This window comes from Xyrauchen texanus, chromosome 9 (assembly GCF_025860055.1).
Source record: "Xyrauchen texanus isolate HMW12.3.18 chromosome 9, RBS_HiC_50CHRs, whole genome shotgun sequence".
In the NCBI taxonomy this organism is placed as follows: Eukaryota; Metazoa; Chordata; class Actinopteri; order Cypriniformes; family Catostomidae; genus Xyrauchen; species Xyrauchen texanus.
The window spans coordinates 14,154,937-14,173,281 of NC_068284.1; the positions used below are offsets into that span (position 1 = coordinate 14,154,937).

Below are 18,345 nucleotides of genomic sequence, written 5' to 3' on the forward strand. Positions count from 1 at the left end.
GAATCACAGCAATATTATTCAGAAAGTCGCCAAAACACTCGGCACCTAACAAACAACAGGATCACACGGGAAGTCGGCATGTTGTTTACGACAGTTCCAGTACCTTAGGATCGCCCGCATTGTGCCGCTATCTACTGCCAGACATTTTTCATCGGCTCAAGTGTGTTTACCCTCTCTTGTGGCACGACCAGAAGAGTGTTGCATCAGCAGTGTAAGAGACCTGGGTTCGCATCCCACATTGAAACCAGGAAGAACTTGTGTTCAAGTAATCAGTGACGAGTGCAATTAAGAGGCTGTGTTTTTCTCTCCAACATTAGGTTTATGTTTAGGTATACCCTGTACAGCTGAACAACTCACTTCAGAACTCGCTTCTGGTGCCCCTCCGTGGACATTACAGATGGAAAATTTAGCTCACACGTGTCCTTACGCCCAACAACACTTACTGCTTTGGCCACTGGGGGCCGTGTTTTGAATTTCTGTAAGCACAGACCGATTTTAGCTAAAGTCAATCTACTGTTTCTGATTTCACCTTCAAATGTTACATTTGAATTTTTCTCTTTTTGTCCACTAAGGATGTAAGGATGAGCAGGGATGATTTTAAACAAACAAACAAACAAATGATGTCAGTACTGACTTAAAACTCAAAATTTAAATTCTGTCATCATTTACTTACTCTCATGTTATTCAAAACCTACATTTCTTTCATTCTAAAATGAGAAAAACAAAAAGGTCACAAAAAGACAGGATATTAAGGAGTGACAGTCACCACACGCCATTAAAGTGTTAATGTGTGTGTGAATGGGTGAATGGTACACAGTGTAAAGCCCTTTGGTAACCTCTAAGTTTAAAAAAGGTGCTTTATAAGTGCAGACCATTTACCATTCACTTTCAGTCCTCTTTATTTCATACAATGAATGACTGTCTTCCATGGATTGGTCACCATTCACTTGCATCGTGTGGTCCTACAGAGCTGAAATATTCTTCTAAAAATCTTCATTTGTGTTCAATAGAAGAAAGAAAGTCACATCTGTGATGGCATGATGGTGTCAATGAGAATTTTTATATTTGGGTAAACTAACTCTTCAAAGCCTGTTCTTCATAGTCTGGATGTCTAGTGTTTTAGGATGTGATTGTCTAACTTTTGCATGTACACATTAAATAAAGAAATTCACACTAGGGTTTTTCCATGTCTCGTTAAACTAAATTTCAGAAACTTCCATAGATTAAATTTTTGATTTTATTAGCACGTGTTTTCTTTCACCAGTAAATTAATTATGAAAAACTATATTTTGTGCTTGGGACCTTTTGCATTTATTGTTACTTCTTTCCACTGTTAATCAGAATGAGTAATATGAATGTAACATCGACCTTCCTGTGATTCCAGGTTAATTGCATCTGAATTGTTTGAAGTTATATATTGAATCAACATTGGTAATGACTGCTTGCATGTCAAAGAAAATGTTTAACGTAAAGCTTAGATTTTTTTCCTAAAAACTTCTAAGCAAACGAGTAAAAACCTAAATGTTTTACAAAGATCCCTGAACCCCAGTGTACGTTTAGTATGCGGTATGTAAAGTACCGGTTTTATGGAACTACCAAACATAGAAGCCTTCATTCAATTATTTATTTTACTTGTTTTATTAAAAACAGCCAGACAGCAAGTAGAAAAAATTAGTGACACAATCACATTGCTTGAAAAGCAAAAATTTTGTCAATGTATAACTTATTTTTTTTTATCAGAAACCATACACTGCAGTGTAACGGACAATAAAGAACAAAGACGAAGTAGCATACATAGAGGACAAAGATCACATAAAACACAGAGAACAGTCAGCTTTCACAACAGCAATAAAAATGTAAACTTAAAAAGGGTTTGATGGACCTTTGACTATTTCACTACTTTGAAAATATACAAAATGTTTTTGGGTTTTAATGCAACAAAGTCGAGCAGAACCGCTGATGTAGACAAATCTCTGCGGGTGTCTCCTCACACATTGTGTTTTCTGAGTCACTGTGAGTTCCGTAGAAAGCAATGAAATTGTGGTGGTGAGCTGAGAGTAGAGGCATAGGTGGTAGCACAATACATACGGCAATGTCATCTGTTAAATGAAGGGCATCAGCACAGCTCGGCACAAAGAATATTTGACAGGAAAATGTATCCATTTGATAAAAATAAAAAAAATCTGAAATGATGTGTTATCAACCAGACTTCTACAAAGTTTCATATGAACAACAGAGGTTAAATACGCAACATTGTGAAATACTGCAGCACTGTCCACTGACATTTACCCTCAGAGATCTAAAACTTTTCTGGGGTTTAACCATAAAAGACCTCTGTTGGAATGTGGTAGATAAAGGACAAGTTAACAAACAAATGTAAATTCTATCATCATTTACTTAGCCACGTCTTTCCAGCTATTTTTGGCTTCAAAAGAATTTGAATATAGCGCAAAAGCCATATGGACTACTTCTATGATGCTTATATATGCAGGGTTGGGAGGGTTACTTTTGAAATGTATTCCACTACAGAATACAGAATACATGCTGTAAAATGTAATTTGTAATGTATTCCATTAGATTACTCAATTTGAAATGACATGAAGAGAAGGTAAGTCAATGATGACAGACTTTTCATTTTTGTGCGCACTACCCCTTTAAGTATGTTCTATAATCAAGATGAAAAGGGAAGTTTGAAACTGTCTCCTTTGTTGCTACAATGTTATTCACACCTTCACTGACAGCAGGGAGAGCTGGAACAAGAATAGTCAAGACAAAGTAATTACACCTCCAGTAGTAACCTCAATTCTGCTATAAAACATTCTAACACATATTCATGCTTTCACAAATACAGTGTTGTGCTGAGATATGAGAATGATCTGAATGTGAAATAAGCTGCTACCTATTTGACTGCACAGCAAAATACAGTAGACTGACCTTTAAACCAAAAATCTAAGCAATTATACAGTAACAGTCGATGATGCCTAAACAGTTTGAATCCATTTGACTGTCTTTTCAGTGAGACAATCCTTTCTTAATTAAAGAAAATATTAATAATAAAAATAATTATTAAATACACACAGAGCCACTTTTGTAGCAATGACAGCTCTTTTGACCAGTTTTGCACAACCGCTCACCTCAGGTGTAATTCTGTCCCATTTTCCTGGGCAGATTGGCATTTCAAGTTTGCCAGTGACCCTTGCACTGTGACTTTCAAACAGCACCAGAGATTCACAATTGGACTGAGATGAGGTCTTTGACTCGGCCACTGTAGGAGATTCACCTCTAAACTGACTCCAATTTTAAACTGACCTTGTGTTTAGTATCATCGTCAAGCTAAAACATTACCCTATCTTTTTCACCATCCATTCCCCCCTCTTCTTCTAATCCTTTTTTATTTCTTTTAGCAAGGTGCATACAGTAGACCCTGCTTTTAAAAAGGAGTCCAACAAAATGATACTTTCATCGCTTTACTTCAGTCTAGATCCAATGGTTTTTTTTTTTTTTTTATGTTTATAGTTACTTGGGGACTTGGGGATGGTTAATTTGACTTGGGCCATTAAGCAACCACCTGGAACACCTTAGTAACCACCTTGCAACAGCCTAGCAATCACCCACACTAGTGTCAGAAATGAACATAAGCAACAAAAATTTGCTCCTTGGATTTGATTTTCAGGTACTTTTTTTTATTTTATTTTTACCTTTATGAGGGCAATTTTTTTTTCAAACCATATAAAACAACCTCTGTCCCATCTGTTTATGTTAAATACTTTAATATGAATGCAAATGGTCAAGATTGAGAATTATTACCTTTAAAATCAAATGAACATCAACACATTTTTCTTGCAATCATATGTACTGTATAACTAGGGCTATAACTGAAAATTAAGAATTATGTCAGATGTTACAAATACACTTTTTTTTTTTTTTGACCCAATATGTTGAATATCAGGGACATTTTTGCCCCGAGCCCTCCTAACCCTGACCCACACCACCCAGCATCATAGTGCTGAGTTTTTATGGGCAAGTTACCTTCAGAATACTTTCAGAAATTGTTATAGTGATATTCTGTGATATTCGTTTACACCCTTTCCTAATCTATTCAATTGTTTTACATCATCTCTAACGTCATTGTAATGATATTTAGACTTTTTTTTTTTCTAACTGGCCTTTTGAATCCCAATCTGAAATGTTTTGTTGTAAAACTTGTAAAAGTTGTTTCAAGGATTCACAGGTAGAGGCCATCTGTGTCCTTGTAAGGGGAATAATTACTTTAGCAAGACAATGTATAATTGACTCTTAGATTCCACTATTAATGGGGGAAAACACAAAAATCATCGCTTGCAAAAACAGAAAGCCTACCTTTGTCTGCTGTGAATGGCTGAAAGCTTAATTGTGTGACAACATACACATACCAACAAAGAAAAATATAAAAAATAAAATTCAATAACCAGAATAAAATGATAAAAAGTACACTTTAAGCTGCAAAGAAAAGTGATGAAGCGTACACCTCAAAAATGCACCCTTTTAAAAAGTTAAAGAAAAGCATTTATGACATTTGATAAAAGAAACAACATAACACAAGAACAATGCCGAAGTCAGAGTAGTGTTTTCACAAACAAAAAGAACAGAAAATGTGCTGGATTTAGTCTCAATCGAACATCTGGGTGATAGGTCAACATTCCCATTCTTGTGTGAAGTGCTAATGATGCTGTAGATCAATGGAAAGGCATGGACTGTATCAAGCAGATCATGAGATCAAGATTAGCAAGTTTTTCCAAGATTCATGACCTCTCTACCCACAAGTTCAGAGTATATCATTAGTATATATGGTAATAACTGAGGCACGAACAGCAGGGCAGGGGATGAATTCAAGAATATATACAAGATTGAAAGTGCTGTTTTCCTTATCAGGCCTTTTTTATCACATGGTGAACAAAATCAATACATACTGTAAGACAGGAAATTATGTTCCTGGGTCAACACTGGGTCAAGTTGGGATGGGCAAATCGATCTTGAAATATTGATACTTCCCATACTAATGCTGTAATTCAAAGGGTTAATTCTGACATTTAAATATTAATCCTAAGTGTTTTTAACACTTCTGATTGAATTCATTATTTAACATGAAAATGAATGTATCAAAACTTTGAAGGGGAAAAAGTGAACTTTGTTAACAAATATCGCTCAGATGATCACAAGCAGGAATGCCGAAAGACACAAACAGTCACAGACAGTGCTCAGTCAAAGTACTCATTTACGAAAACAGAAAGAGTGGTGCATAGTCAACATGATCGCAGAGAAAATAAACATGTTGCTTCCGAAAGTTCATGTACCCTAAAATCAACCCCATTACTGAAAAGCAGCATCCCCCATCAAGCACTGTTTTATCAATTTCACCGTGAATACATTTCCCTGTAGCGCTACTGGTAGCTTGTTGGATAAACAACCTCCAAGACACAGGTTCTGGTCCCTCGGGAACCAGGAAGTAATCACGTTCACATAATCAACTCAGAGGTTGCATCAAAGACTACCTTTTTACTCCATTGAAGGTTAGGTTTAGGGTCGAGGTTTGGGTTAGACCACGGGTTTAAAAAAACATGCATTCCTGTTAACTGTATCACGTGATTTTCAACTAAAAATACAACTCACTTTTGGCACCACTCTGTGGACATTTCACCCAGATATTGGAGCTCACACATGCCCATATGTTCAACAACATTTCCAGCTTGAGAAAAAATGGACACTGTAACGTCCTGTGATGGGGTTTGCTCAAATATGATTCATGAGATTCATGTAAAAATCGAATTAGTGCATTACCATATACTGTATTTACAACACATTTGGCTGGCAATTCCAAAAACATTTTATCCCATATTTCCCAGTTTCAGTGCTGGTGTAGTGTAGATTTTTGTAGTGTTTGATTTTCATTTTATCCTCAGAAGTGGCAATGAAAATTTTGTGGCATTATGTATGTAAAATAATGTTATGTTGCTCCTTACATGTATCGCGGGAGTTCTGAGTTGAAATGTTCACTGTGTGGCACTAAAAGTGAGTTAAAGTTTCACCAAAACAGATGAGGTGTTTAAAGTTAACGCTCTATCGAGTTTGAAATCAACAAAACCTTCCGCCCTAACCTAAACCTTAAACCTAAAGCTAACTGATTGCGTCATCAAAAAACAATGGTTAAATGAAAAACACAATTGGCTGAAAGAACACTTTTGTGTCACGTTTCTTCGACTCATAGGACTCATACCCCAGTCCTTCATGTTGCAAGTGCAACCAAAATCTTTCTAGCAAGTCAGTCCACTGGCGGCAATCTTTTGAACACTTCTGGGAAGCTATTTCCAGTCATGAATCAGCAGTAAAACACTGGTATCATAAATTGTGCTTCTTTACCACAGATTAGGCTAAAAAACAAAAGCTTATATTGCTTAAAAAAAAAATGTTTAAGCTTATAAAGGGGTTGCGAATGGCATTCTCGAGTTGATTGACAGGCAATGTCTGTATCGAAAAGGTGATTGGCTCTTTTGACAAATTTTACTTTCTACATTCGTAAACTGTTGGGCATTCCAATTTCTCCCATAATAGAAGTGGCTTGTCTCTGCTAAATAATCTCTGGTGCAATTCTCTATTAGACGATCAACTGCGCAATTCGACCACATATTAACAAGCTTGTAAATGTATTTGGTTGTATAATAATATTTCACCAGGAAAATGCCACAATACGAATGAGCTAGGTAAAAATTACTTTGCAGAAATATAGGTATAGTAAGTAAAATTATTCTGTAAGACCAGTTAGAAAACTTTCTCGTTTAATAAAAGGTATCAGTATTGGTATCACAATCGGCTGTATTTTCTCGTACTTGGTATCACATCAAAAAGAAAATAAGTATTATTGCCCATACCTAACTTTACCATGTATCGGTTGTTTAAATGAATTGATTGGCCCAAAGCATGAGCAATATATCATCACAAAACCGCTCCAGAAGTGGCACCACCTTCCTGTTCTCCTATTCTGACTCCATATTTACTCCATCCTCTCTTCACACAGCTAATCCATCCAGCAGCTTTGTTTTTCTCTCCAGGGAAAACATCTGGCACTGCAATGGTGCTTACACGTTGTTGCAATGCCATAGCAATTCTGGTCAAACATGCACAAAGTGGCGCATTATAGAGAAAGGCTGTCTGGGCTGAGCTGCCAGATGATGTCATAATCACAAGATGAAGCATTACGCACAGTATCAACAACAATGAATGTTCTTAATATAGATACAAAAAAAGATCCATGCTGTGCTTTGATGGAGAAAAACCACAACTACATGTGCTGGGGAAGTCTCGACACATCGGGGGAGCTCCTGGGGTGCTGCATTGTCTGCTAGTTTATATGATGCTACGACACTTAGCTACAGTAGCTGTTCAAATTAACCTGCTGATCTGACAACAGAGACAGTGTAAAATCATCTTAAAGGGATAGTTCACCCAAAAATTTAACTTTTGCAATTATTTACCCTCATGTTTAATTATTGGGTGAACTATTCCTTTCAGGATACTGACAGGTAATTTTTTAAACAAGCAAATAAGGCATAAGAATGGTGATGGATTGCTACATGCCGTCAATGTACAGTATACACTACATTTAATACAGGAACAATCTTCACATCGGAACTCACAGCACCGATGCTGGACCATGAACTAGACCATTCTCATGTCATCTCTCTATGGTACATTAGGCAAACAATGTAAATCCAACAATACTATCGCACCTTCGGCTTTCTTGCGTTTTTGCCCTGGTACATAACAACAGAATATAAGTTTATATTCCACAGCCTATTTTAACAGCATAAAACTTGCATAATATCTGCAAGTGTGCAAAAATGATATACCAAGGTTCCCGAATGACCTAATATTCAGCTGTTAAAAGGTTGCATACATATTTACGTGTCCCCAAAGAGACGTGAGTGTCATAGTCATCATTTTTTGGGTTTTTGGCTGATGACTTTTGTAGGTCATGTACAAAATTAAAAGATTTGAGAGTGGCATCACATTTTCTGAGGTCTGATTTAGTCCGATGCTTGTCTATGAGACAATAAATAACTTATTATGTGTACTCATTTACAGAAACCAAGATCCATCGCTGTTCATATAAGACTGCATCAGTAGTTGTTGTGATCCGAGATGCCAATCAAAGCAAAGGTTTCTCAATCATGTACTTCATCGTCTCTTTTCTAAGTCTGGTGATCAAAGAATAAACAAGGATGTGACATTCTACTGTAGCTCATCTTTTCTGCAATAACTGTATGTGCTCAGAGAAAATCTAAGCTACTCGGTTGTCCAATGAGTAAAAAAATTTTAACATGCAAAATCCACTAAATGACCACAACGATTCAACACCAGGTGCAATAGAGACCTCTCAGTATGGTTACGATGGGTGACTTACAACACTCAAACAACTGGTGTTTGAAATTGCAATCAGAGGGATTCTTCACCTCAACGTTTGTGTGTTAATTTAAGATGGAAAGGTTATGGGCCAACAGAGTGTTGGGACATTCAGAAGGAATGGGAGTCTTCCATTGGTCATGACAGCTGCCATTCTGGACTGAAAAACTTGATGGGGTGAGTCTTGGCCCACTTTGCAAAAACCGCCTTCTCTGTGATGAAACGGTGTCCGCCATAAGGTGCGCTCTCGTGCAAGAGATATTCTGCACATTCGTCTCGACTTCCTGCTTCATAGTAGTGGTACGGTACTTTCCTGTTGCCCTCTGACCTAAAGAAAATGACAAGAGGAATGGATGCAAAGGTTATTTTGCTATTCCATGACAGTAACTTTTTTAGCATATTTAAAGTCAAAGTTAAGCTCCAAATGTTTTCACCAAAGCATGTATTTGTCATCTTGCAGTGATGTCAAAAATACCAGTGCTTCTTTATCAAGTTTATACCAAAATATAAATATTAGAGCTGTCAGTCGATTAAACATTTTCATCATGATTAATCGCATTATTTTTCATACCCTTACAAAAATTGAGTGTTCATAGCTAATTCGAAGCAAACTTGCCATGAATTTGCCACTGATAATTTTCACATGCACATGAGCTTTGTGGCAAACATGGGGCAAATTGTCCATTGTTGCCAAAGGTTTGTTGGAGGTTCACCACTACCAGTGAAGAGCAGCATACTTCTGGCAAACATTTGGGGTGAATCAAAAGCTCATTAGCATGTGAAAATAACAAGTGGCAAATTTGCCTCAAGTTTGTGGCTAGTTTAGATTTTTTGTTAGGGTACTCAATTGCGACTAATCGCAGATTTTGAAAGTGCTGTAATTTGTCTAAATATATTTCGTTTCCAGTCAAAATAAATGTATTTCCATCTTGGGAAAGAAAACAAAATGATAAGTAACAATATAATGCTTTATTAACATTTTCCAAACAAAGCCATCCAGAGTATGAAGATAGAAATGCACTAAAATAGCACCTATTCAAGTAACATTAAACATTTCCCAAAGTCTAAGTGGGAGTTTGAACAATTGAAAGAACTAGTCTACACATAGGTTGCATTTTCATCACAATGGGCATTAAATCTCTTAAACACTCATACAAAAACTCTAAACTAGCTGCAAACTTAAAATATAAATTATATATATATATGAATATTAATCAAATGATGGCCACATACATATCCAGAAAAGGTCTGGCTAACCCCTGAATATCCACTGAACCTAGAACCGATTTTATCTATCTGGAACTAGACTTGAGTGAGTCACTCTTGAGATCATTTTGACGTATATTAAATGGTAAATTTTCTCGTTAATTCTATCATTATTAAGAGTCCACGTACCATATTTTTTTTACTGCCTAAAAAGTGTCTAAGTGTCACGAGATCCCAAATCCCAACTGCTTCTCAGGCATACATACACACACAGCCATCGGAATTTAGGTGGCATTATAATATGCACATTTAAGTTCTGCTAATAACTTCCGAATCATATGGGCTAGAATCAAACTGTCTTTTTTTTTTGTCTGATTCCTTGAGTGAAGCGATTTAAAATCTTTATGCCATTTAGATTTTTCTTTTGTGAGAATTGGCCTTGGTGCAACGTGAAAGAGTATTCGCACTTTTCCAAGGCCACTTCACACAAACTTGCCGTCAAACATCTACAGACCCTCCAAAAGAATTGATTCATCAATGCACTTCAAAGTTACAAGCCAATTAAATTCTTGGGCATGACCCATTTTCACTTATCAACAAATATCTTCCAATTGCAAAGTCCAAACTTAAAGAAACTTGGTTTGACTTTTTGAGGAGGCACACCAAATTTCATCCAATTCAGCCCATGGGGGGCGCTATAACTAAAAAAACAGCCATAACGCTGTAACTGTATAAAGGTAGGTTGAATTTGGCATGCAACTTCTTTGGTTTAAGTGCTAACATCTCTCCCTATCTCTCTCTCTCTCTTTCTAGAGCGAGAGAGAGAGAGAGAGAGAGATTTTACTAATGAACAAAAATAGCCACCAGCAGCACATCAAATTTCTGCACCAAATATCTTTAATTGCGATTCATTTAATTGTGCACAATAAGACCAGGAATGTGTACTAAGAAATCAATAAAGGTCCATTTTGATTTTCATGCTCCAACCCATTGTTACTTTTTCATCAAAGCCTGAATGCTCTAAATCCTGAAGGAGATGGCCATTAGAAATGGAAACAGGTGCTTAGGTACGAGCCTGACTGATTCCTGCCAACACAAAATCATCCTGTAAGCATTTGTAACACCTCATTTACATAGTCTTGATTCGGCAAGACAGAAATCATAAACAGATACAATACTTCACAAGTCAATTCACTGTCTAAACTGTTAATATTATATTTACTGTGTAGTCTGCCAATTAAAGATGCCACTTTGAATGACAGCACAGTGGTCTGAGCCTAGATTTGTCAAAATAAAGTGAATACCAAATACTGCACATGTACTGTATGTACTGTTGGTATTGGAAAGAAAAGGAAAGAAGGTCCATTTTCTTTTAAATACATTTTATTGTTCTCTCCCTCTAAAACCAGTTGGAGATCCAAAGAGGTCAACTGCAACAACAGCTCACCACATCCTGCTAAAATAGATACTTCTCAGCAGAACTGCCTTTTTTTTTTGTAATTGTTTTTTTTATTGATTCCTATGTACATGACAAAGAAAAACCCAATTTTTAAATGTGATTATCCCCCAAATGTATGACCACCCCATCACCCAAAATAAAGTAAAATTTGAATGTTCAAAAAGTAACAAATAATTCTGAACTTTTAACCAAAAATCAGAAGTTGGAGACACAACCCCCAAAATACATGGGTTGTGTCCAACTTCTGATTGGTATCGCCAGCAGGTGGGTGTTTATGTATCAATATAATGACTCCCCTGCTCTTACTTGAGCCAGCACTAAAGAAAACATGCCCACCCCATATCTTCCCAAAATTTTCAGCTTCCTGCAAGGAAAGATGTGTTTATTGAAGAAACACTGTCATATTTCTTATGCTTAAGAAAATAAACTTCCTTCTTTTTATGGGAAGCCCCAACCCATTCACATTCCACGTGGAGAAAGATAACCAACACATATTAACATTTTGATATAATAGAAAAAATAAACTGTGTGGCAAAACCAAGATTATAAAGACCACATAAAGACCACATTCCCACATTAGTATAACAACCAAAACCTGAACATTCGCTGAACAACAAACAGATTAATCCAGAACTGTCCTGAAGCGGTGTTATTCCATAAATCAAACACCAGCCACTAAGCAGAACTAGCACAAAAAGAAACAAAACAGGTGTCCCGGTTCCTCGGATGGTCAAGAGTCAAATTCACTCGCAGGCCGCATAAAAAAATACACCATGACTTACTCAGTCCAGCAACTTTATAAAAGACATCCTTTGTGTGGGCATGTAGATATTTTGTGGCCACCCCAGCGTCCACTCTCAATCTGTCTGGGAAACCCAGTTCAAAAGCAATCCTCTGTCAATGCAAATGTTTCTTGAAGGAGAAGTGATATTCTACAAAACAAACTCCAGCCACAAGGTGGAACCAACACAAACAGAAGAAAAATGGTGCCCAGGTTCCTCAGACAATCGAGTGTGTGTTCAGCTAGTCAATCCACTCACATAAGAAACACCAAATGGCTTACTCGCTCCAATGTATTTATGTAGGACAGTGCTTGTTTGGGACACATAAATATTTTGTGGCCATCCTTTGTTTCTATTCTGAGTTTGGCCGGAAACATCAGTGCAAAAGTGATCTTCCGTTAATGAGATCTTTCTTACATTCCTTAAATCGATTGCATTTCTCTCTTCGAATTCGCAAAGTCCAGGAATAAGGATATCAAGAAATCTTTCCTTTGCTCTTCACCTCGTGCAACACGAGATCTTTATCAGATGATCTCAGAAATTTGGCCAGAATTTATCAAGGCCTGTCTCCTTCAGCAGATCGGTTCTCTGTGTGCTTGCTCGATTTCCAGCTTATGGCATGTTATGTCGAGCAGATTCAGGAAGAGCTTGTCCAGAAACCCCACCATATCTCTGCCTTGTTCATGCTCAGGAATTCCAATAATCTGTACGTTATTTCTTTGGCTCCTATTTTCGAGATTTTCCAGTTTATCCAAAATGTTTTCCAGGTCTATTTTAGTCACGAGCGGATTAGCCGATAATCCCTTTCCGATGACTCCAGATAATTGATCCGTTTTTCAACATCTGCCACTCTTGTAACAACCAATTTTATTTCCATCACCATAATCGATTGACGTATTACAGTGAGATCCTCCAAGTCAGCAACAACCTTTATCAGCATCAAAAATATGTTGGACAGTTGACGCTGGATTTCTTTTCCTGCTGTCCCATCCAAATCAAGTACCCTCTCAGCAGGCTAATCAGACGTTTCATCTTGAGCATGTAAGTGTCTTTTACTGTCTCCACAGCCAGAGGATTTTGACTTCTTTGCCATGTTTACCTCAAAGAACAAATATTTAACTGGGTGTATCGAATCTCACTGGATTATAACATGAAAATAATTTTTAAAAAACTAGCAAAGTGCACAGCGCTTGTTTTGTAGAGGAAAGTGGAATGAATAAATGGTTTGGGAAAACAGATGATCATAGCTACACTACAAACACATTAATCACATAATCACATGCTTTTCTTATGTCTATCTACAGCAAGGGGGCATGAGGTTGTCATCAAAGCATTAAATCATTAAACTGCAATCAGACTGTGCAATTCATGATAATGGGGATTTATAGGATGTCAGTAAACTGCAGACACACTAGGGAATGAGTTAAAAAACACGACAATTAAGGGAGTATTTCACATGGCAGATGTTTGTTTGTTTGTTTGTATTATTTTGTACAGGAATAGAATTTTGACCTCTAAAATGATTATTCTACTGACCCCAAAAGACTGTTTTACAAACCAGAAAGTATAACAGAAACTGTTAAATAATTGTATTTGTAAAGTATCATTTTAACTGTTATTGTAATAGTAATAATGCAATAGATATGGTAATACTTGCCTTAGCACCACTAAGAATATTATAGTAACACAGTGTATTGCTGAAACCTTGTGAAAGTAATTATCATTATGGCAAGCCCATAGGTACAATCTGACTGAACTGAGGTGTTGCCTATTGCAGAGCCTTTTTTTCACTAGTATCAGCCTGTGCTGTATGTCCTCCGAACAACACAGAAAATAGGAAGATGAAGTTACTTTTAGACCATTGACAAGTTCTAGATTACGCATCAGTCTTACTTGCAGTACGTGTCGTTAATCATGCCATAGACTCGGATCTCCTTGCACATTTCCATGGCCAGAATGAGTGTGAACCAACCGGTGCTCAGGTACGACCCCGACTGAATCCTGCAAACACAAAATAATCATGTAAGCAAACTTCCTTTATAATACCTCATTTACATGGTCTTGATTCAGCAAGACAGAAATCATAAACACAGATACAACACTTCAAAAGTCAATTCACTGTCTAAACCATTATTATTATTTTCACTGGGTAGTTGGGCAATTGAAGATGCCACTTTGAATGACAGCACAGTGGTCTGATCCTAGTGTTTTCACAATAAAGTGAATGCCAAATACTCCACATGTACTGTATATACTGTTGGCATTGGATAGAAAAGTAAGGAAAAATATGAAAATTTTCTTGGGATGTAAAGTATTTGATTTATACTTATTTTACATTTATGATTGATCTTCAAAAGATGATATTAAAATGCTCTAATCATCTGCTGTTTCCAAAAAGCTGTAGAATAAAAAAAGCACCGTAAAGCAAATACACACACATGCACAGTTCAAAATTCTGAAAACACTAGTGAAACTGCTTCTCTTTTGCATTTTTCTAATTGAATACATTTGTTCCCCTTCTGACCTGTCCAAGGTGTCCCCCGCCTTTCGCCCAATGTTAGCTGGGATAGGCTCCAGCCCCCTGCGACCCTGTACACAGGATAAGCGGTTGACGATGGATAGATGGATGGATGTTCCCCTTCTGTCACTCACTCAACGTTGTGTCGATGTAATAAAAATTTTTCTTCGGAGCCGAGCTGTTGTGTTTCAGCGATCCTTTCATCTCTACAAAAGGTGATGGATTTATGGCGCATTACAGCGGCATCTCCCCCACTTGCATCGGTTGAGTGCAGAGAATGCCCCTGGGCGCTTCAGCAGCCTAAAATAGTATATTATTCCTCTAACCCAGATAGCAAAAAATGTCCGCACGGCTTCTTTTTGCCGCTGTCCCCAAGCTGTCGGCTATAGGTGCGTCCCACTGGCGGTGATCCAGCGTTTGCCGCCGAATTCGTCACGCCCATTTCTTGCGAGATGCCACCGGCGGTCAGATCGGCGGGCCGCCAGCGTCATTTCTCTGGCGGTTGCCTCGCGGCAATTCGACCGCTGACGGCCGGCGGCAAGCCGCTTTGAAATACAGTCACAGCTTGACTCTCAAAATCGACCAGCCATTTGGCTATTATTATTTTTGCTCCAAAGCCATTAGGGTTTATAACAGATTCTTGACTCTTGATTCCATGATAAGGTAAGGTTTAGGAAATGACATTTAAATTACTTTGAAACTCTGAAGCGATTATACAGTAATATATGTAAAATATATTGAATTATTTATGCACTTAGGTGAAAATTGTTTATATTTCTTTGATTGATGCACATTGAGACATGCACCAATAAACCAAGAATAATTCCTTTTTGTAAAACTTACTTGGCAATAAATATCTTTCTGATTCTGATTAGGTTTAAAAATAGATATTTAATACAGGGTATGAAAAATTTAGCAGAATAAATTGATGAAGTTAGACTTTTCACCAATGCCTGACTATCAGTGAACAGTGAAAGACATCTGTCCCCGTTTTGACGTGAAGGATAAACTCAATGAAAAAGCTTTCTCCCCTGGTTTCACAGTTGCGCAGAAATTTCGTTTGTCTGTAATTTTTTCCAACCTCGATTTTTTTTTTTTTTTTTTTTTTTGTTGTTATTTTACCTTTTACAGGTAAGGGATTCATTTGCAATTACGACCTGTACTAATGTTTAAGAAAGTGTGAAAGTCCCTGTAAAGGCAATAAAAATTAAATAATCCAAACACACTATACATGGTAAAAATGTATTGCTAAAACACATTGCACTGTGGACTGTGAAGTACTGAATTGTGTAGTTAAACCGTTAAACAGTTTTGCACCAGTGCTGTGTTCAGGATTCTTTTGGGCGGGGCTAAAACGGTGGCTCGATGACGCACTGGACCCACCGAGGCAGGCCCCTCCCGTAACAATATGACTAGAGCACATTCGGTTCAGTTTGCCATTCATGATCAATCAGAATAATTTCACAATGCAAGGTTTATTAGGGAAAACATCTAGTAACATTTATCACTTTGTTATTAAGTATCTGAGAGACATAGACTTAGACAAAAGGATTTAATTTTTTTTTTTTTTTTTTTTTTTTTAAGCTAAGTTCCAATATCTCTTGATTCACACTCCAGCCCAGTCGGTGGCGGTAATGCACCGTTAAGTTGGTTTGCCAACCGCCATAAAAACAAAAAAAAAAAAAAAGAAAGAAGAAGAAAGAAGAAGAAGTTTGCCATTCAATCACGAGTTACAGTCAGACTCAGTACTAGTTTCAACAGCCTACAGTTAGCAAAGTCATCGACTACCATCGTTTAAGTAAGTACATGTTTCCTTTTTGTGTAACGCAATATTATGTTTACATTGTTTTTAAAATATCTAAGTTAGTCACCATTGTTCTTGCAGTATGCTGCTAGTCCAGTAGCTAGAGTGGCTAGAAAGTGTTAGCTAACACGTGCTGTTTTGCCCTCCTTACAGTACACACTGAGGTTAAGCAATGTTGCTAGTAACATTACATGTAGAAATGTTATTAACTACATACAGTAGTTAGCCAAAGCTTTACATCTAGAAAGACTAAGTATAACTTGTGTGTTTTTTTTCTAACAAAACAATGATGTATATAGGTTGTTGATGTATATATGTATAACGCCATAGGGTTATCTAAAATTAAGATTGTACACTGCATATTCTACAGTCTGAATCCACAGCCGGTCACATTTTAAATTTATGAGAAGCTTCAGAGAAATGTAATTTGTAACCCTTTTTTTTTTTTTCTTTCAGCTTCGGTTTTTGGCAATCAAGTGTGGGAGGGACCTCAAGACAACTGTGTGGCGAATGCTTCAGAGTATCTTCTCTAATCGCCTTTCCATTAACACAACCTGGACTGGTGCAGGGGAAAAAGCATGTTTTAGAGACATGTTCCTGAAGACCATTGTTCAAAGTAAGTTGGCTATTTTTTTTATATTTAAGTAGATGTGTATGACCTTATGCCATTCAAATGGAATGACAGATCTTTATTTTCTACAGGAGCCATCCGGAAGAACTTCGGCAACCCAGGATGCCACTGATGAGGCGATCCAGGTTAACGCTACGCGTTACCTGAAAGGAGCAGCTGACCGTGAAGGTGGAAAAAGGCGCCGCACAGCTGAGAGGGACCCACAGCCGACCCCTCAAACCTAGGCTGACTACCGACACCCCTGCTAAAAGTGTCAGACTAAACTCACTCAATCCACACTCTTCACTAGAAATTGCTGTTTTTTTTTTTTATTTTTCCCCATCTCGTGACCCTGCCTTCAGGGCAGCTCCTTGGATGAATATGGGATGGTTTGTCTTTTTATACAGGCGCACGAGGAATCACTGAAGATGTGCCAATTTGCACTGCCTCATTCTGGAGGTCGAGGAAAACCAGACCCCAACCACTCCAGACATTGTGATTGACTGTGTTCTCAACAGCCAGATTTTCTGCTGTTAATTGCATTTGTTCCCACTTATTGTCATGTTTAAGTTGAATGTAAAACTTTACATTATCCTGCACATTCTTTGATACCAAAGATCTCAATTATTTAATATACAATTTGCTGCTTATTTCATTGTTACAGTGCTTAACTATTCTATTTTTAAATATAGCTTATAAATCCTAGATTATACATCTAATACTTGATATTTGCACATTATCTGGTATCAAATATTCTACTTACCGTGACTTTAGTATTGGCTTATTTCATTCCGTCAGTGCTTAACGATTCTATTATAGTTTGTAAATCCTATTTCATACCTCTGATATTTGATATTGCACTTTTAACTAGTACCAGTTAATTCTACTTTCATTCCATCAGTGTGCTTAACTGTTATTCTATTAAAAATAGCTTGGTTATACTATTTCATACCTTTTGATATTGCACTTTCACTAGTACCAAAAATTCTACTTTCATTCCATCACAGTGCTTAACTGTTATTCTATTGTTAAATATAGCTTGTAAATCCTTGTGCCACAGGTCAGCATTGCAGTTATAATGGCATATTCTACTCCAGAGCTTTACTCTAAATTATTACCACTTATCCTATTGTTAGAAATGACTTGTAAATATGATGTTATACCTCAATTTATTTGATATCCTGCACTTTATTTGGTACCAAATATCCTCATTGCTTATGTTTACTGGTAATTCTTTTCATCCCAGAGCTGACCTCTTTATATTATTAACAATTATTGTAAGTGTTACAATAGTGTTTTTTACAAAAGTGTTTTTTTTTTTGCTTGTTTTTACCAAAATTTAATTGGAAACCTGCATTTTCTTTGGGTGTATATATGTTTGTATTTTTCTGTTATTTATATTTCAGTGATCTGACATATTGTTTCAATGACAGTTACTGTAATTTGAAATGTGGAATAAAAACGGCAAATGGAAATATGTCTGCTTTGATCAATCATTATTCTTGATAAACTGCATGCTATAAATAAATA

At 36.9% G+C, this 18,345-nt stretch overlaps 1 protein-coding gene and 1 long non-coding RNA gene across 2 annotated transcripts in view; one reads left to right on the forward strand and one right to left on the reverse strand.

Moving 5' to 3' along the window:
* Positions 1-1,868: 1,868 nt before the first annotated feature.
* LOC127649317 (alpha-N-acetylgalactosaminide alpha-2,6-sialyltransferase 3-like) overlaps positions 1,869-18,345 on the reverse strand; it is a 120,696-nt gene continuing 104,219 nt past the window's right edge. Inside the window, exons 4-5 of the mRNA XM_052134372.1 lie at positions 13,777-13,884; positions 1,869-8,764 (exon numbers count right to left, since the gene is read on the reverse strand). Coding sequence (XP_051990332.1) covers positions 8,575-8,764; positions 13,777-13,884 — 298 coding nt within the window. The 3' untranslated portion in view covers positions 1,869-8,574. The remainder of the gene's footprint in view (positions 8,765-13,776; positions 13,885-18,345) is intronic.
* On the forward strand, positions 15,016-16,925 carry LOC127649326 (uncharacterized). The gene is made up of 3 exons (XR_007971281.1): positions 15,016-16,199; positions 16,662-16,821; positions 16,908-16,925. It is a non-coding gene; the product is annotated as an uncharacterized LOC127649326 (long non-coding RNA).